Raw genomic sequence first — 21,768 nt, forward strand, 5'->3', positions numbered from 1 at the left:
ACACAGCCAAGTTACAGTAGCAGAAACCAATTTGCTAGCAGACGGAAAATGTTCATCAAACAATAAAGTTTTCTTATAAAAAAAAACCACCTTGCTTTTGTTTAATTATCTAACTTAATGTTTTTAATATCTATTTCTAATTTATTTTAAGAAAATAAAAATAATAAAAAGATGAGGAAAAATAATGAACTTACTTAAGAGGTTCAGCTAGGCAGCTTAAGAGACCTTTCTTATGAACATCGTACACAAGTTGAAAGGTTTCCTTAAAATATAATAATATATAACAAGGATGATTGCGGTTATATATGGCGTAGTGTTTATAAACAGATCTATGATAAAGTAATAATACATAGGTTATATTCTGTTTTTGTAATTAAAACCAAAATGCTCAAAAAAGTCCCCCCCCCCTCCTCAAAAAAATATACCCTAAGGTAATTTACTCCTTGGTTATTATTTTTCTGGGAAGGGGGGGTGGGGTTTGCTATGAAACCCAATGATATTTATGAAAAAACCTACAATAATCCCCAATCATGTTGAATGACATTTACAAAGTGAGATGAACTTTGTAAACTAAGAGGTCTTTTTTTGTACTATGTGGATGGATATAAATTAACTATAAAGTTGCTGCGCTAATATAAGTGAAAAACAATATCTTTCACTATACTGAATAATATTTACCAATAAATAAATTTTTTTAATAATAAAAACTTAAATTCAATACAGCAATACAGTCAATAATAGATTAAGTATTATTCTAATGTTTATAGTTTTATAGTTGATTTGTTGGTCTATTAGTCGGTTATCTTAATGTTAGGTTAATGTTCTCAAAAGCTTGTAATTCATTGAAAGAATATAAAAACGGAAATAAACAATGAAAAATTAAAAAAAAACATACCTCTTTAAAATCAAGTCCATAAACTTGATCAATAATTTCTGATATTAATTTCAATGTTTTCTTTTTAGCATGGCCTCGAACCAATATCTCCATCCCGTACTTGGACACCTTTAAACTGTAGGAAAGACCTAAATACAAAATAGTATAGATGTATAACTAGACAACTACCTGGATCCCCCTGTTAATGACCTTTTTCGTCTACTAGCAAATTGCTTTTTGCTCTTTTGTTATAGCGACTTGGCTGTATTAATATTACCAATGCTGTTCATTGTTTTATCAAAGACCCAATTAAAAGTCGGCACAGGGACATACAGTTATTCAACCCCTTCCCCCTCTAGTGTTTTACTCTAATATCTAAAGTAACACAATGTCTATCTGTGTGTAGTGCAGGATCTTGCTAACCGATGACTCTTCTTTACAGTTAAGCTTTTAATAGGGCCAAAAATGTATATAACTATTTGAAGACAGGGTATCTCTTCCCTGTTAAGATAAATCGCCCCTAGAAATAAAATTATATTTCAAACTAAAATCTAAAATAGAGCTTCCACTCCCCCACCCCCTCCTTCATTCAAGTGTTTCTAGGGGCTTAGCCGGTAGTTATTAATGCAACCTATTACCTGCTAGCGTAGCTGGGTATGCGATTTCGACCATTGCGTCTTTCAGAATGTAGACCATCAAGTTTAACAGGTTGTACTCACGGGGGGAGGAGTAACAACCCTCCCAACTAAAAAAATATATATTTGTTGAAATTGTTTTCAGGGCAAGTGGTAAAATATTGGTGGTAACGATTGCTTCCTGGAATTAATATAAAATTTATAAGAACTGCACCTGACAATTTTTTTTTATTTTTAGGGGTCTAATCACAAATATCTTCAATTGTTTAAGTTTCTGGATGATGCTAATCATATTTAGGAAATTACCTATTAACATGCCACTAATATCATTTTAAAAAATAACTTACAATTTAATCATAAGGGGGGGGGAGTTCTGACACTTACCCAATTATGCTTTAAAGAAATTGATTTTTTCCCTGGTGTGGAAATACCTGCAGTGGCCTAACCCTGCGGGGCTACCCAGTATCCAATATAACCTAACCTAACTAAACCTGGCCTTATCCTTGCCAAGCTACTTAAATAAAAAACAAACAAGTTAAAAAAACTAACCTCTCCCTTATTTTAAATTTATTTCAAAACTGGGGGGGGAGGGGTTCTGGGAAGGTTCATAACTAGTTTTGGAAAGTGTAAACCCTAACTGCATTTTCTAAAGATACTGTTTTTACCTGAATCTGAACTGAAAGTATGATTTTGGCAGGATGAATCTTGTATCGGGGGAGGACCAGACTCGCATGCGAACCCGTTCTACAAAATGTTTTCATCTTGGATAATAGATATAAATCGATTTATTTTTACTTGGATGTTGCACCGGATTTTCATGTTCACTGATAAAGTGATGCTCGTCGCTGGCTAAATTTTCGATAAGAAAATGATATAGTACGACTTTTGGAGTAGTGTAATAAACAGCCAAATATCCTCTTTCTCCCTGCTTTACATCAATCATTCTTAGTATTACTAGTGGCTGCGCCCATAGCATTTATGACCAGTTGATATGTATTGAAAATTGAAAAATAGCCTAAAATCAGCTCAAGAATATATAATAAAATAGTCTAAAACCATCGCAAGGAGAACTCAATCGATTCCGTGGTTATAGAATGTTTAAGCTTCATACAAAAAGCATTAATACTTTTATTTAATAGGATGAAGCATGAAGAATAATTTAAGAATTTAATGTGATATATCCTTTAAGTTTCATTTGAAACATTTTATAAAATAATAATAGTTATTTAACGCATCGTATAATAGACAGTTTACAGCGGATATTAAAATTAAAAAATTAAAAAATTTCAACCAGTTTTGTTAGCTACGAGGGGCCGAAGGCTCGGGCTAACAAAACTAATATCACTTTTCTTATTTGCATTTTAATATCTGTGGAAAATTGTCTGTAATACATTGCTATACATGATTTTTCTGTATGGCTGATATCCGGTTCTAATCTTGCGGATATTAATCGGTTTCGAAGCCACACTGGAAAAAGAATTACCTAGATTAGCAGTGAGCTCAGGCTGTCTGCGAGTCTTTCCAGTTTTCATTAACGGCTCCAGACTAAAGGGGGAGAATTCATTTCTTTGGAAAACAAGGATGGTTAGTCCAAAGTTAGCGTCGCATTATTTAGTGAAATAAAAGAAATTGTATGAAGTAAGGGATTTAAAAATTTTTAAAAATAAATCAGAATAAATTTAGCTAAAATAAAAAATTTTAAACTTAAACTCTTTCTTCCACTATTCTCTTTACGTCGACAGTATTGTAAAGAGTGGTAATTGATGACATGTTATTTTTAAAATAATATATTATGTGAAATAAAAAAGGGATCATGGCTGATATATTTGCAGTGGTGTGCAGGGGGGGGAGGGGGGGGGTTGTAGAAATTAAAATTGGTAAGGACTACCTTCCTTGTTTTCACCCTCTAATGGTTTCACAACCCCTGTCAACATATTGCGTAGGACATGCCAACATAACAATCTTACATAGTAGCACCGCTACTGATAATAAAATCAAGAGAAAATCTTCGAAATTAAAAAAGAATTTCTTACCAATTTGCATTCATTGGATTCTTATTAAATCATTTTTCATAAAAAAAAACAAGGAAAACAATATGCAACTATGGCGAAAACTTAAGAGATGGTGAATCAGTGGATATAAAACCTATACATCAATTTATCATTAATAGTAGACTAGGACGTCCAAGGGGTGGGGGGGTGTAGATAATCAAATAAAATTTTACTACTAAATATTTAATAGTAGTTATAATTAGGTAGGTACCTTTTTATATTATTAAATTACCCCCCCCCCCCCCTTAATGTAAAAAAATTTACCCCGAGGGTAAATTATTTGGGGGTAAAAAAATTTACCCCTGCCAACAGATTTCAGGGGAGGGTAATTACCCCCCCCCCCCAAGCACATTTTACTTCCCACCAAAAACAAATTACCCCCCCATTACACAAATTTTTTACCCCCGCCAAATAAAAAATCTTGGATGCCCCTGATAGTAGACTATGAAAAGAAGAGAGATAAAAAGCCTAATAGTTTGATTGGTAATGTAATCAAAAAAGGAAATGGATAAAAATAGAAGTGAAAAAGTAGACCTTAAAAGAGACGGGACGGGAAGAAAATTAAAATTGGTAAAATAATTTAGTTAACATTGCAGACAAATCACTAAATAACAGGTGTAACTTATAGAGTGACTTTACTACTAAAAGAGAAGATTAAACTTAAAACATTACTAGAAAAGAACACTAAATAACAGGTGTAACTTATAAAGTGACTTTACTCCTAAAAGAGAAGATTAAAATTGGAACATTGCTAGAAATGAATTTTCCTGTTTGTCAGATAAGAGTTTGGCTCCGGTAAACTATTAATTAATTTTACATTTTAATTTTGTTATTACCAAACCATCTTTTGGAAGCACCTTATAGTTTCTCCAAAAACTATGCAAATGGACGGCATATTCCCGTATAATATGACATAAATCGGGATAATTTGCCAAAGCGTTGTAACATTTGTTTATTTTTTTTGAAAACATTATAAGCTGCATCCTCCAATTTATAACAATTCTACTCCACCCTCCCCCCTTCACCTACCAATTGTTTTTTTTTATAGGGAGGAGGTGGGTAATGATCAACAAGGAGGGTAATATATCGGAGATATAAAATGTTTTTTACTTAATCCCCCCCCCCCCTCCACCCCCATGATTATTCTACAAGGAAGGTAGACATTTCAATTTCTCATTTTAAAAAGCAAGGTATTAACAAAAATGCAATTTCTTAATAATAATAGAATGTAAAAATTTCCTCATTTCTTCATTTGGTTTCACACTTTTCCATTCAGCCATTACTTCCTGTAAAACATTTTTAATTTTTTTCTGATTCGTAAACATAAAGCACATGTCTCAGTCATTTTAGTAGATAAATAATATCTCAGGAAGAGAAAAGACAACGAATGCTAGATTTATCTAAGAATAATTTATCGTTAAATATTCTATCCATGTTAACCGTCATTCTTTTAAGATTTAGAAATAATATTGTTGGCACCCCTGATCTAATATCATTAAATAAGGATGATTCCAAAATATAGCATTGAACCACAAACAAAATAAAGAACCCGTAAATAAAGGTCTTCCACAGGGGCTATAAATGTGTTTTATTCAAAATTTTAAAATAACGGGGGGGGGGGGGAGCTTCAGTAACCAAAAAATGTAAACATGTTCTTTAGTTTTACATCATAGTTTTAAACATCACTTAAAATAGCCTAGGTAATCATAATTGAAGTACACCAAGAAAACAAATATATGTAAACAGAAGATTCTAAACCAAATTATTCACCTGAGAAATTTTATCCACATGATATTCTGTACCATAATATGGTTCAACCTAAATAAAAATATTATGCTTCAGGCGCTTTAAATTCTAAAAATTATTTTCTGTTTGAAACTATTTGATCTTAAAAATACATTGAATAGTTATTTATCGCATCGAATCTTATGGACAGTTCCGCAGATATTTAATAAAAAATTATAAAATCAAAAATCGGAATTAATTTTATGAATTTTATTTCAATATTCGTGGAAAATTGTCTGTAATACTATGCTATACATTATTTATAAGTATGGCAGAGAACCGGTTCTAATCCATCGGATATTATTAGGTTTTGAAACCATACTGGTAGTTTATTTTACTAAATCCTCCAATGTTCTAAATTCAAATTGTTCTTAAAAGTAATGCGTTTATATTTTGCAGAATAATGAATAAGAAAAACTATTTTACCTTTGTCTCTAGGTATTTGGCATTCTTTGATAACACAGTAATTCTAATAGGCAAAATAAGCTTTCATAAAAAAAGTCCATATTTTACACATTACAGTATAAGAATAGAGGGGACAGGGGTTAAATAACTGTATGTTCACGGGAAAGGACCCTGTGCCGACTTTCAATCAGGTCTTTAAATCAGCCAATAACGTCGAAAAAAATAACACAGCCAATTCCCTACAAAAGCACAAAAAGCAATTTGCTAGCAGACGAAGATGTCCCCAACACTTGAACCAGGCGGTTGTCTGAGTTATACATTTATTTTTTAAATTAATAGAAAACTTTATATGATATGCAATTAAATGTCGCACAAACATTCACTTGTAAAAAGTAGCTGCACTAAGAAAAAAATAATAGAAATTGGTAAAAAGGTTTTGAGATACACAAAAATGAAGACAGTTTGAAGATAATCTTTTTAAAGCTTTTAGTTTATCTTTTTTACATTTGTTCTACTTTAGTGTTTTTATAGTTGTTATCTTTTTTTTGAAATTTTTGACACGTTAAATTATTTGTAAAGTAGAAGGATTACCTTAGCCCATTAACAGGCACAACTTTTCACTCACAGATCCTTTAGTAAAGGTTGTGCAATCAAGCTGGGTTAATTGCCATTTATACTTTTACAACAAGTAATTAGTCGATTGCTTAAAAAATATATATAAATTATTGTTCAGGCTTTAATGGTCAAAATGATAGTTGCCAAGTTCTAAAGAGATAGGTCAATGGTCGATAAAGTGATGTACATCCGCAATGATGATACACAAAATTACCCCTTCTGTAGATAACAATTAGTGGTTGAAATGTTTGGAAACCTATCTTAATGAACCAATTAATCAAAATTCAATGAAAGTTCCGAAAGTTGTTGAGCTAACGAACAAGAAGCGTTTTATACGAATTATAAAACTTTGGGGACTAGCGTAATAAACAGCCCAATGTCCCCCTCCCTCCCTGTGATATTTGTTATGAAAGCTTTCCTAAGATTGTTTGGAGTGAGGAAAGAGAGAATATTCACAATTTTCTGAGGGTCCCAATCTGATAACTTATATTCACCTAAAAACAATTAATTATGTAAATGTAGACACAGAGAAAAGTTCCTGCTGATCAATCACCTGGAAGAATATGGAAACTGAAACTGCATGATTTAAGATTTTTTTAATATTCTTTATTTAAACCAATTCATCAAAAATCCTCCAATGTTTTTTTGTAAAAAATCTTTAAACTTTTATTTTTTTATTTTATTGTCATTATCAAAATGTTGTTGTTACTGAAGAGCATCACAGTGTATTACTTATAACCCTATGTTATTCATTCTATGCTAAATCATAGAATTATCATATCATGAATTTTCTAAAATTAAAATTTTGCCTTACTCTAAGCAACATAAAATTTATCAGACTTTATATTTTTCAAATCCTGCTATTTTAAGGTCAAGATAAGAACTCTGAATGCTTTGTATAATTGTTTTCAAAATGGTGATTTTTTACCAGAAATATTGCCTTTGTGAAATACAGACGTATGAGCATAGGAAGCTTGCTTTATTATAAAAAGAAACATAAATTATAGAGTAGATGTAACTTTTACATAAAATTACCTGAAATAATGCTTTTAGGAGAATATAAATGTATGGCATGGGCAGCTTGTTCCACTATTTTTATGGATTGATCTTGTTCCTGAAATAATTACAGACCATGGACGACCAAGGGTGGAGGTAAAGTGGTGTTTGTTTACCCCCCTTAAACTTTAAAACCCCTTATTTTCCCCCCTTAAAATTTTACAAAAAAAATAACAGATAACATTTTTATTCTAAGTTCTACATATGTTTGCAAATCATTTCTTTAAAGGGCCTACCAAATTTGAAACCCCTTACCTTATATCAATAATTAAATTGAAAAAAGTGAGTTGGGATAGTTTTATTCATATGCCAAAACCCTGCGTGGGGCCCTAACTCTACAGGACTACCCATAACCTGATCTAAAGTAATAAAAAAAACATAATAATCCCTGTTATTTTCAATTTTGTTTCAAAATAAAGAGGGGGGGGGGTCGGGACTCATCAAGGAACTTTGAGAAAAAACGCCCTGTTGCCTGTAAATTAAAATATCAATTGCTAATTTACCCCTCTTTCATTTAAGTATTTATTTGACTTCAACATAGTATTCGATCATATTTTTCAAAATATTATAATAATCTTCTTTCAAAATAGCTTTTTTTGATTACTTTTAGGATTAATTTCAATATTAGTAAGAAAACTAAAGCTGATTAAAATATGAAGAAGAAAAATTATAAATGACAAAATTTAATCCTATTAACAGCTAGTCACAAAGAGCAAAAAAGACGAACCCCAAACTGTCCCCTTTGAGAAAGACGATTCCAGTGACGTCATATACGTTTAGGGAAGGGGGGAAGAAAATCTCTTCCCTTTTCTCCCATATCTTTTGAAGAGATTTTCTTACCCCCTTCGTATATGACGTCACTGGAATCGCCTTTCTCAAAGTGGGGCAGTTTGGGGTTCGTCAGAGCAAAAAGACAAGCTCATACATTTTGAAAAGCAACAATAAAAATCTTAAGCAAGTTAACACATCCATAAAAGCGAAGCTCAGGAAATCAGATAGTAAGACAAATGAAAATTAACTTAACAACGCATTAAACGTTATTAAAAAGTCTAAACTAGAATACCGTATATAGAATTTATATCATAAATTACTTAAATAAAAGACATACTTACATTTGAAGACTTATCTATAAAGATTCTTCACTTTTCTATTATCGTCCTAGGAATCTAATAGCTATAAAAAAAAGCTAAAAATTTATCATGTTTATAAGGGACATACTGAATTTCTGATAATGGCTATTCAGTTGCTCTTTCTAAATTGTACCTTACTGTTACAGGAATCATCAAACCAAAATAGAAAACAATGGAATATTTCTACCTAAATTAACGAAAAGATTTATTCGTTACGAACGAACGGAATTTTTTATTAAGATAATAAGCTGACCTTCATGTCAAATAGCTGGCTGGAGATCTTCGCCAGTTCCTGGTGGAAATATTCTGGTAAAGGACCTTGCTTTAACATCTGCAGGTATTGGAAGACTATGGATATAATTGTGTCAGTGTGCCTCTCTCCATATTCTGTTAACTAAATAGTAAAATCTAAGTAGGTTTAGATATTTTTCATGTTTTCAAATATGCATGACGTATTACGTAATGTTTTCTTTTTGTTCCTTTTTATTATTAGTTTAAAGAAATTAATTAATATCTTATTTTCTTCAGTAGACTGGAGAGTTTATGCCAGAAAAAAGAATTCATAGTTTTCAACAGTTTTTCTTAAACAAAAATACACTATGTATAAAATTAAATATATATGATGAAATATAAAGTCTCTGTTTTAAGACAACATAGAATACCTAATTAACTAATCAACAATTTTCCAGTATAGATTTCAAACCGATTAATATCATCTAGGATACAACAGGTTATCAGCCATACTGAAAAATCATGAATATTCCACGAAATTTCCTCGGCCCCTCTGTTACCAAACTAGTTTAAATCTTATAATTTTTCATTTCACTACGTTCTACTGTTAACTATTCAAATTTTGTAGATTGTCATTGATGACAGACCGACCGGCCAGGTCTAAAGACCTCCCAACCTACCTGGATGGTGAGTATTAGAAAAGAGATATCCGAGAAATCAAAAGTTTTGTGTGTTGATACAACATGATGAGCAAATCCAAGTCTATAAGTTTTTAGATCATTCAAAAATTTATAGAAAATAGTTTTAAGTCCCCTATTTTTTTACTTTAGGTCCGTAGTTATGGGCTCCATAATGATAAGGAATAGCCAAAAAAATACTCCCTGCTTTCTTTTAAATTTATTTTAAAAATAGAGGGGGAAGGCAATATTCGACTGGCACTTTTAGGAAAAACTCCTATTTCTTTTATTAATATAGTATAGCCACTCTATAACTAGAGTGTTTTCCTGTCCGTCCGTTAAGATTTGTTGTAAGTTGACCTATTTCACCTCTAGTATCTTGGATTTATTTATGCTTCGGCCCTAACCTCTAGGAGATGAAGATGCCGTCAGGAAAATAGACTAAAACTGCCCAAAGGCATTTATTTGGCTTCTATTTAAAATAATAACCTATTCCGACCTATTCGTTTATTCAAGATCGACGGATATATTAACATTATTATTTAAGAGTAGGTATAGATTTAAATGATCTAATAATTTCCTTCTAAGATATGAAAATATGCTTCCTTTTCCTTTGTGGTGTAATAGATGACTAAAAGTTATAAAATATAATCATTTAGATTTTTATTCCTTTAACCTTTTCATTTATATGTGTTTACAGTACCCTTGAATTTTGATTTTATGACTCTTTATTGATATTATGAAAAAGACAGAGAGGGAGGAGACATTTGAACATGATCTCTCATTCGTTTGCTTGAAAACTTTGGGGACTTAAATCTTGATATATCTTGATTTGTGTGTACAAACCTTCAGTGTTCAAACATTTTCAACAATAATTTAATCTTAAGAAGGGGAAATTTTGTTTATCGTAATGGAGGATTGTTGACTTTAATAGTCAAAATTATCCTTTTCAAATTTCAATGTAGGTTGGTGATTTTTGTATGGAAAGTTGTCACATTTGACACATTGTAATGATTATATTCCTAATAAAAGTGGCAGGACAACATTCAGGATAACAGCTGAACCCAACAAGAGGAAACGTCAGGTTCAAATGGAAAATCTGGAAATAGATAGATAATAGTTATTTCTTTCATCGTATTATATTATAAACTGCTTTCCGCGGATATAGAAGATTAAAACTATTATTTTTAGCCCCGAGGGGCCGAAGGCACGGGCTAAAAAAACTGGTTTTAATCTTATGATTCTACATTTCTATATTCGTAGAAAGCTGGATATAATACGATGCTAGACATAGTTTTTTCGTATGGATGAGAACCGGTTCCTATCCACCGGATTCGAATGAATACGAGAAATGAATATATACAAATAGACTGGGAGATTGACAGACAGACAGATTGGCGGATATACAGTCAGACATTTAGACGTACATGCATGTAGGCGGACAGATAGCTAGATAGTAAAGCTGGCAGTTAGAAGGACAACCTAGGTTTGCAGATAGGCAGATCGACGGAAAAATAGGCAAACAGACGGACACACAAAGAGACAGACTGATAAGTAGACAGATATGTAGACAGATAAGTAGACAGATAGATAGACAGACACATAAGTAGACAGATAGATAAACAGACACACAAACTTGCAGACAGAGAGACCGACGAACAGACTAACAGATAGACATAGCGACAGAGACAGGTAGATAGACAAGCAGACATATTTTTAGATAATAGATAGACATTTACAAATATATATATACCTCTCTAAGTGGCACTATAAATAATTTGAGTCCCATCTGGTTTGCACGAAAGACTGAATTTCTAAAATAATAAATACTTAAAATAATTTAAAACTGAGACGAAGCCCAATCTGTACCACTTTTGATTCCTGTGACGGCATAAAATGAGGGAGATGAGAGGAGAAGTGGGAAAGAAAACCCCTAAAAAAGAGATGGAGAATATGACGTCAAAATTGGTGCAAAAGTTGTACAGATTGGGCTTCGTCGAAACTGATCTTTAGTAGTGTATTACAATATTTGTATCTAGTATTTGGATCTAGTGCAGTTCATAGTAAAATGTTCCTGGTATCGATTATCTACAAAAATCGATTAACTTTAAAGGCTGCTAGCGGCCAAACGGCTTAACCTATATATATTTTAAAAATTTAACTTGACTAAACTATAAGACCAAATTTAAGGAATCTTTTGAGATCTTAAGGGATAAGACAATGGACGGTAAATTTATATACATATATCCCAAATGATGATATTCAAAATTATTCCGTCTGTAAAATTAAAATTATTTGTTGAAAACTTTAGACACTACCAGTTTGTGACCCACCTATCAAAAACCTGAAAACTATCCCAAAGTTTAATAGTCAAATAATAAAATATGAATAACATTAATTAACAGTCCAATGTCCCCTCCCTCCCTGGGAAGCTTATTCTTAAATTCTTCCATATTGCATAGAAAGTAAAATACACACAAACTCAACTTAACATAATATCTTTGTAGAGATAAATTTTATATATTTATTGAAACTACGACGACCTTTGATATAGTAAAGTTGAGTCACATAAATAAAAACATAATACAATCCTATAATATAAAGCAGTAAGGCTTTTGTTTGTTTGTAGTTAAATATATCGAAAACTACTAGAACGATTGATTTTTCCATTACAGGTAAGCTAAACATAGGTCCTGGGATGGTTTCTGGCTATTTTTCATTATTTCCTTACCCCTTCAAATAGAGTGCCGCTAGCTGTATATAAATTGAATATAAAAGAATTTGAGCATGTCTGTTTAACCCTTTAGCCAAACTTTCTGAATCTATGCGTCCTTCTTTTCAAGTAAAATTAAACTTTACCCTAGGTTTATTATTCAAATTTTTGCGAATCTATGTCAATTCCATAAAAATATTATTTAATCTGACAAATTGATATCTGACATAAAAATTTGGACGCCTGAACACTACACTTGATGGGTTTGGAAATTATAGAATAAGTTTTTTTTTAAAGGAGGTTGTTTGTTTGATCGCATTCCACGTCCACAATTTTTTGACAAGTTGCCAAGAAGTTATAATAGAAAATATCTATTATTTACAAATAAAATATAATTCAATATTACCTATATATAGTTTGAGGAATATTCTTATTAGGAATGTGAATAAATTTAGCAAGAACTATCTCTTCAAGCTTGTTTATGCTTGTGTTATGTAGAAGACAGGCGGACATCAGGTTTGCTGAATAGTTTCGCTTGTAGAAGGAATACACCTCGTATTTCAAGTTCTTATTGCTTCCATTTTCAACCTAAAAATTAAAAGTTTATTTAGAAATAAGCAAATTAATTCTATATGGAGAAATTAGAATATATCATTATCTAAAGAAATAACCCGCTACCGTGGCTTAACACGTAACACTAAACCCACGATCGTGGCTAAACACGTAGTGCATCCGCTCGTCGCCGGGGAGGTGATAGGTTCGAATATTGAAAAAAAATATTTCTAAGAGGATATTACCAAAATGTTATATTTAAATCTACTTAAACTTTAAATTCACGTGTAATTGTTTTAATCGCGTATGTAAAAAATTCAATTTCACTTTTCATAATTTGTTACGTGAATGGACAAAATATGAAATTTAATTTAGAAATGCATGAATGAATTGCTTTTTAAAAAATTGACCTACAACATATAATAAATCTGTATAAGCAAATTAGAGTGAATTTTGAATGGACTACTATTTACTTGAGCAGCTATTCTTTTATTTCGGTTTTAATATATCCTAAACAAAAAATTCAGTATGTCAGTACAAAAAGAGCCTACTAACCAGTGGACCAATAGAGCTGTCCTTTAAATATAAATCTTATAAATTTTAGCTCTTTTTGGTAAAGGCAAACTATCCCAAAAAAACTCCCCTAGATATATTACCTAATTACCTTTCTTTTCAAACTTATATTAGTGTCACTAGAGGCCTTTAAAGTCTAAGGGCTTAGCCGCTAGTTACAAGTAAAATAAACACAGCCAAGTTGTTACAAAAGAGAAGAAAGCAATTTCCTAGCAGAAAAAAAAGTTCCCCGCCAATTAGGTTTGGGAGTTGTATGGCTTTATCTATACTTATACATTCATTATTTGTCTAAGTGAGAAGTATATCATGTAATAACTAAAACAATATTGAAACTACATACAAATTACAAACTACATATCATCTATGTACGTAAATTGATTACTTGGATGTTGCACCATATTTTGCATACTCTAATAAAATGGTCAGTCCAACTGGATAATATAACGAAACCCCCCAATTCACCTCTTTTACCCCGTCCCTTCCCTCTTTCTGGAGGAAATAACTGTCCAATAAATGAGGACTAAAGTAGCAACCTAAATTTGCGACAAAATTTTCCCCTGTCATAATATCCACGTATGTATATTATATATCCATTGCTTTATAAGACCAATACAGCAAATAGAGTATGTCTATACTTAGTTAATCATCCAGGATAATAAAAAAGGATCATAATCATAATATCAAATCTGCCCCATATATATACATTTAGTTAAAAAATATTACTAAACTAGATAAAAGTTATGATCATAAAAAGAGCAGCTATTCTTTAATCAAGTTTTTATTCGTTTGCCTTAAAAGATAAATTGTTTTCTTTACAAAAAATAATTACTATATAGGCATTGATTTGGCCTATCATACCAAAAGTGACTTGATCCATATGAATCATATATGATAATAAATAGCCATTCACTGATCACTGGAAGCTGAACTAGAATTTTAAAATCCCTTATTGTTCTTATAGAAAGAAATGGATTGAGGAAAATCAAAATATCTCAGCTGCTATTAAATATAGACGTCTGAAATTTTAAGAAGATTCCATTTTCCAATAAGCATCATTTACAAAAGTCATATATGTATATCTATAATAGATTTTTGAAGTGATTTTCAAAATATTTTTTCTTTTTAACTCTTTCAGTGATCACTAAAAACCTTGTCTACAACTCACTTTGTTCGTTTGTCAATCAATGATTTTTTCACTATTTAAAGATTTTGTAATCATTCCTTATATGAAAATTCTTTGGAGTTTAATATCCTTGAATCTTACTATGTATTGATTATTATTTGCTTCTTTAAATAAAGGTTGCAGTGAACAGTGCCTATACCTTGTTGCTATAATAAATGATCCTACCGCCGCCTGCCTATTCCCTAAGGTAAGTAATAAAGTAGTACTAGGTATATACATGGGCTCTTAACAAATTCTGTATAATTTTTATGTACTACAATATTCTTATTCACTAAATAAATAATAATATTTATTCTTTTCAGACATAAAATGCTTGATTGTCAAAGATTAACAAATTTTTATTTGATTTTCTTGGAAACATTATTCCAGTATGGCTTCAAAACCGATTAATATTTGCTGGATTAGAACCAGTTCTCAAAAATAATGAAAAACCATGTATTACACGAATATTAAATAAGAATCATAAAAATTAATAGTTTTATTAGCCCGGTCAATCGGCAACTCGGGACTAACAAAACTGGCTTTAATCTTATATTTTTTTATTTTAATATATTCGGAAAGCTGGCTATAATACGATGCGATAAATAACTTTTATCAATTTTGGATGCCGTAAACTTTCTAGAGAAACTCTCTAAAGCGTTGCCAAGGTCAAGGTGTCCTAAATTAATTACTGTATTAATTTTTTGTTGTGTGGAGCTACTCTACAAATTATGTATGTTTGATTGCCGATTTTATGTTGAAGATGGTAAGTTATAAAGTAGTATTCTACTTCTCCTATTATTCTCTGGAGCTTAAGATTTCAACTATTTCATTTATAAGCTATAATAAACTATGTCATTTATAGATTAAAGTTCTAATATAGTTGTAAGATATTTTTCTAACCCCTTCAATAGCATAGAATCCTTTGATAAGTATGTAACAATTCTTTTATGAAGATTTTATAAAATTTTTATTTGATTTTTTAAGTTAACAATTAAAATTTTACATAATATTTTAAGATAATAATCGATAGGTATATTATTACCAGATGTTCATGTACTCTAATAAAGTGATGATCGAAGCTGGCTAAAAAAAATTATAAACCCCATCCACCCCTTTACCTCATCCCCTTCTCCCACGCTGGATAAACGAACTGACCAAAAATGATGTCCATATTAACAGGCTAAATTGACGACAAATATTCCTCTTAAAATATTTCCAACATCTATCATATATCCATTTGAATATATTGTGTATCGAAAGTTTTGCAAAGGTCAAGGTGCTCCTAATAGTCCAAAATAGTTATTAAATTGCTTTTTTGTAATTACAAATCGTATGATTTAAGTTTTGGTATGGCATGGAAACCAACTAATATCCGATGGATTAGAACCAGTTCTTAGCAATACTGATTAATCAAGTATAGCATCGTATTACAGACAATTTTCCACGTATATTTAAATATAACAACTAAGCTGGTTTTAATCTTATTATTTTTCATTTTAAAATCCGCGCAAATCTGTCTTTAATACGATGCAATAAATAACTTTTCTTAAACTTAATTTTCTTACTAATGAAGTTTTATTATTTATAAAAGCGAAGCTTTTCTATAATTAAGGTCGGTCCGTCCTTCCGTCCGTCCGTAACGGATAGCTTTTTTCGTTAATTTAGGCATGTTGGAATTGTCCTATCGATTTCAAATTTTGCATGGTGATTCCTTCAGTAGTTAGGTACGATTTAGAAAGCGTAGCAACTCTATAATTATTACCAAAATGTCCGTACGTCCGTTTTAAACATGTTGATTTTTTTACTTTTTTAACAACAAATTTTTATGTGATCTAATCATCTGATTGATCTGATTTTGATATATTGATTCCTGGGACAACAGAGTATAATGTTATAAGCGAAGCAACTTAATAATCAAGTCCTGAATATATAAGTATGTCCATAAACATTATCCTGTATAAAGCAGTTTTTCAACAAATTTACTTACAATTTTGCTTCGACTCTTATACATTTATATTCTGAATTTTCAGTTCTGACACTATATAAGTTTTCATGTCCGTTTGTCCTACCGTTTCAGTGCTTCGCTTTTATGGATGTTGTCATCCTTGTTTTTAATGAAATCTTTATTAAATGTTAAAAAACAATAAATTGCTATTTTGAAAATAATTCTCCTGGTTAAATAAAGAGGGAGGTCATTTTCTAGTAAATCCCGTAAAGGTGTGTGTTATAAGGCCTAACAATAGTAGTAGAACGATAAGGTGCTCTATATATTTGTATTCCCTATTGAATAGAACAATAGGGAAAATTTTTTTTTTTTTTTTTGATAACCTTTCCTGGAAAAATAAGAAATTTCTATCAAACGCTTTGTTTGGCTCAAACTGACACAAATAAAAAAAAATATAATTATAATAAATCAACCTGTAAAGAATGACTTCTTCCTTTGTTTATTGGTACAGATTGTTCTTAACCTTTACCTTGTACCTTTAGAAAACATTATTATTATAATTATACTTTTTTAAAATTTTTGTCAGTTTGAGCCAAACAAAGCGTTTGATAGAAATTTCGTATTTTTTAAAGATATTCCAGGTATGGTTATCAAAAAAAAAAAAAAATTTCCCTATTGTTCTATTCAATAAGGAATACAAATATATAGAGCACCTTATCGTTCTACTACTATTTTTAGGCCTTATAACACACACCTTTACGGGATTTACTAGAAAATGACCTCTCTCTTTAATGGAGTGATATTGTTTGAATATAAATTTCAATATCTGATATTCTATAGAAAATTCTCCCATTCAGAAATTCAATTCTTTCCAATGTAATATATTGAGGCTCGGCAATCGCAGCTCTATTTAGCTGGACCTTAGCTTGTCATATATTTAGCTTCCAATTTTATTTGAGCAATCGCCATAACTTTCTTCGTATTTTCACAGCAGTATTTTTGGGAATAGTCCTTTTCGTAACATCACTCCATAAGGGGCAATTCGTCGTATTTTTAAAATGGCTTTTTATAGGTTATTTTAAGTTAGGTTAGGTTATATTGAGTTAGGTGATTGCCCCACAGGGTTAGGTAATTAGCCCCGCAGGATTAGAGCCCACCTCCCCCCCCCCAGGGGCTAGAAATAGGAGAAAAGTGACTGTGAAAAATACGAAGAATCGCCCCATAAGGTGCGATGTTACGAAAGGGACTATACCCGTATTTTCTTATTTTTAGCTAATTCCCTAATCTTGTGGGGCAATCACCTAACCCAATATAACCAATCTAACCTAAAATAACCTATTAAAAGCCAGTTTGAAAATACGACGAATCGCCCCTTAAGGGGCGTTGCCACAAAAGGGACTATAACCGATTATTTTATTTGCAGCTGCTTTTCTTAAAACTTTCAACCTTTATGAAAAAGTAATAGGATGTTTGTCTGTTTCTTTGTGCCGAAGAATTTCGCAAACCGCTGAACCGATATGGTTCTCCTGTACAGGGTAGCTTCTAATAGGTACTGGAAATGTTTATGACTATTTTAGGGAAGTGTACCAACACCCTCCCAAGAAAAAAATTACCCCTCACCCAAAAATTAATCTAAAATAAAAATTTGGTTGATCGAACTAAATTCCCCCTTCCTCAAGGGCCCCCTAGAGGCCTCTAGGGGCATAGTGCTCGTTATAAATAATGTAACCAGAGTTTATTTCTTTAAAGGACGGTTGCCAAACCTTGTGATATAAATGTATAATTCTTTTGTAAATACAATCTTTATATATTTAGCATTCATACACTCAGTTCTCCTATTATTTCATACAGTTGTCCTATTATATTATATTACATGTATTTTATATTCAGAAACACGCGTAAACTTGAAGTAAATGTTTCATATTTCTATGTGTATATGTAGATTGTTGAAAATTATGATACATACAATTTCTACAATTTTTATATATGATTTCTTATTTTATGTATCTCTGAAACAAAATTGCTCAATAATCTGCATAATAGTTATTTATTGCAGACAGCTCACCGTGGATATTTTAATATAAGATTGTAAGATTGATACCAGTTTTGTTAGACACGAAGGGCCGATGCCCCGGGATAACTTAAGTAGTTTTAATTTTATTTTAATATTGGTGGAAAATTTTCTGTAATACGATGCTATACATGATTTAATTCATATGCCTGGAGAAACGATTCTAATCCAGCGGAAATTGATCAGTTTCAGTTTCGAAGCCATACTGAAAATAAATATATACCTGCAACGTAGCTCTATTTCCAGTTGAAAATTTACTAAATGGATGCTTGGGGTTGGCGCTGCACTTTTCAACCTACATAGAAATTTAGAATAATTAGAACAAATAATATAAAACAAGGTGGCATACAAGTAAATATCCAAAATACAATAATTCGCATGGATCACCTGGCCAAGGAAAACACGCGTATAATTAGACTTTTTGTACATTTATGTTTGCTGATAGTTATTAGTGTTACTGGTCATTGTAGATTATTTATAGATATTCCTTTGCTGGGTACAATGTTATGCAATACTAACACGTATTTCCAGTCGTTTGTCCTTTAGTCTCGTTTTAAGTATTGACTTTTTTATTACTCGCTACCAGCAACATTCTTTTAATACTCGCTTCCAGCAACATTTTTTATACTCGCTTAAAGCAACATTTTGTTTAATACTCGTTTCCAGCAATATTTTATTTAATACTCGCTTCCAGAAACATTTTATTTAATACTCGCTTCCAGCAACATTTTATTTAATAGTCGTTTTTAGCAACATTTGTTTAATACTCTCTTCCAGCAACATTTTTACGTAATTTTGGAAGGGAATAACAATGGCTCACATAAATATTAAGTGTATTACTAATTATTCATATATTGTCCAGTCAATGTATCCCTGGAAGAAATAATTATACCTGATTAGCCCTCCAGACATCATTCTGTTTATTTTTCTGATGTTCACATTGGATTATCTCAATCTCTTTCTGAATAGTTTGTTCATGGAACACAGGACAGATAAAGTAGGATACAAACCTAAAATAAGGACAAGCTTAGTAATCATTAAAACAAGGATGACAACATCCTTAAGTAGCGAAACATTAAAAACACATGAACAAACTGACAAGATGAATCATTGAAAAGAATTTCTTTTGCAATAATTCATAGAAATCACGAAACCTTTCCAAAAAGAGTAATATGCTTGATTGACAGACTGACACTGAAGATGAAAATTATCAAATTAATCATCTTTTTTACAAAGCCTTGAATCTAAAAATGAAAAAGCCAAATACCATCCTAAGACCTATGTCAACCTTCTCTAATATGAAGAACTCAATTGGTTTAGTAGTTATCGAGATCTTAAGCTTCAGACAAAAAACCTTACTACTTTGATATATAAAACTACTTTCTCAAAAGCTTTAAATTGGTTTCTAACCATTAATCGTGATTTATTTACAATATATTTTTCAGCGAGAAAAAAAAAAATATTAATAACTCAGTCCCTTCCAAAAAAAAAGGAAATTTGTAAATATCCTTTCCTTTGTGTGTGTTTATTTTTCTGAAAGCTTTTCTACGTCTTATTTTAGATAGGGATAGTTAGCCGCTAAGCTTTAAGACCCGCGACTGTGGCTTAAAACGTAGCACATTAAAACTGTTACTATGTTAAATGCTCTACATTAAGAGTTATAGCATGGGGAATGCCTTTGCTCAAAACAGGTGCAACTCATTACCATGCACAGTTAGGACTTCTAGACAAAGTTCGTGCAATCAAAACGTTGGTTGTCTGTTGGGTGTTACCTTACTTAATACCCTGATCGATTGAGCGCGATACACTGTAATTCACATACAGAGTATGTTTAAGATGACATCTTTTACCCGAAGAGGACAAGACCATAAACTTTGACGGCGGATGAAAGGGCAATTATGTTGATAAGTAAATGGACAACGTTAAAAGGGATTAATTATAACAAATTTGACGCTAATTTGAAAATAAGTCAACGGAGTGTTTCTCTTTTGGGTTTTGCTTTTTTTATTAAATTTACATCCACAATTAGTTGTGTTTATGACAGTGGTATATGTGTAACTTTGCCAGTAAAAACATTTTGCCAATTATACACCTTTTTATTTCAAAAACATAGTGACTACACTTTTGTTAGTGGTAGAAATGGCAGCACCCATATTTTTTTTTCTGAAGATCCCTGACTGTTTCTGCATGAAAAATCCCTGAAGGAAAATAAAATAAGAAAAACATAAATAAAAACTTTAATCTTATGACAAATAAACATTCTGGAAATTAAAATAATATTTGTCTACAACTAAAATATGGTCAGTTGTAAGGAAAGGTGATGGGCTCGAATCTGAGTTAAAACCGTGCCATATTAAAAAACAAGGATGACAACATCCATAAAAGCGAAGCTCTAAAATGGTAAGACAAACGAATATTAACACTAGTAGAGTGTCAGAACTAATCATAATATAAATGTATAAAAGTCGGAACAAAATTGTAAGTTTATTTGTTGAAAAACTGCTTAAATACAGGATAATGTTTAAAGACATACTTACATTTTTAGGACATAATTATATAAATGGTTCGCTCGTAACTTTGTAAATGTTTAAAGACATACTTACATTTTTAGGACATAATTATATAAATGGTTCGCCCGTAACTTTGTACTTTGTTGTCCTTGGAATCAGGATTCCAAAAATCAGATTTATATTTATTGTTAAATAAGTTAAAAACGGACGAACAGACTTTCTGGTAACGATTTTAGAGATGCTACGCTTTCTAAATCATACCTATCTCTTATAGGAAACATCATGCAAAGTTTAAAATCGATAGGACAATTCTAACATGTCTAAATAAACGTAAAGAGCATTTAATTATCCTCATTTTATACACTTATCTCATCTATATTTTGCACAAATACTGTAGAAAATATTTTCAATATCCTTTGATTACTTTAATGAAAAAGTTTTAGGATCAAGTTTAAACCATCTAAACTACGAACTAACAAATTTTGTGTTTCTATAAAGCAGCTACGAAATTCAGCTAAAAAATTTTTCAGCATTAAAAAAATTCTTAGTTCCTATTAAGGAGGCCGATAGAATAAGCACTTACAATGCTAGTATACTGTAGTCAGATGCTTTAGTTAGAGTCAAGACTAGAATTCGATATCTCAATCCTAGCTCCAATGAAAAAAAACAGACATTTAAACTAAACTTAGATATAAAATATTATGCTCTTAGTTGTACACGTTTAAAAATGAAAAGTAAGTCTGCTGAAGTTATTTGGTAACAAAATGACTGTAAAACAAA

At 31.2% G+C, this 21,768-nt stretch overlaps 1 protein-coding gene across 1 annotated transcript in view; it reads right to left on the reverse strand.

The window, feature by feature from the left end:
* The window catches only part of LOC145312587 (insulin-degrading enzyme-like), a 66,503-nt gene that overhangs the window by 21,580 nt on the left and 23,155 nt on the right, over nt 1-21,768 (reverse strand). Inside the window, exons 10-27 of the mRNA XM_080151842.1 lie at nt 19,371-19,488; nt 18,702-18,773; nt 12,579-12,760; nt 11,213-11,273; nt 10,455-10,558; nt 9,463-9,544; nt 8,805-8,945; nt 7,401-7,479; nt 6,784-6,859; nt 5,772-5,814; nt 5,331-5,378; nt 4,800-4,846; nt 4,328-4,360; nt 2,993-3,054; nt 2,175-2,253; nt 1,513-1,619; nt 896-1,023; nt 195-262 (exon numbers count right to left, since the gene is read on the reverse strand). Of these exons, the coding sequence (XP_080007968.1) occupies nt 195-262; nt 896-1,023; nt 1,513-1,619; nt 2,175-2,253; nt 2,993-3,054; nt 4,328-4,360; nt 4,800-4,846; nt 5,331-5,378; nt 5,772-5,814; nt 6,784-6,859; nt 7,401-7,479; nt 8,805-8,945; nt 9,463-9,544; nt 10,455-10,558; nt 11,213-11,273; nt 12,579-12,760; nt 18,702-18,773; nt 19,371-19,488 (1,530 nt within the window). The remainder of the gene's footprint in view (nt 1-194; nt 263-895; nt 1,024-1,512; nt 1,620-2,174; nt 2,254-2,992; nt 3,055-4,327; nt 4,361-4,799; nt 4,847-5,330; nt 5,379-5,771; nt 5,815-6,783; nt 6,860-7,400; nt 7,480-8,804; nt 8,946-9,462; nt 9,545-10,454; nt 10,559-11,212; nt 11,274-12,578; nt 12,761-18,701; nt 18,774-19,370; nt 19,489-21,768) is intronic.

This window comes from Acartia tonsa, chromosome 2 (genome assembly GCF_053477335.1).
Source record: "Acartia tonsa isolate MP-2025a chromosome 2, ASM5347733v1, whole genome shotgun sequence".
Classification (NCBI taxonomy): domain Eukaryota; kingdom Metazoa; phylum Arthropoda; class Copepoda; order Calanoida; family Acartiidae; genus Acartia; species Acartia tonsa.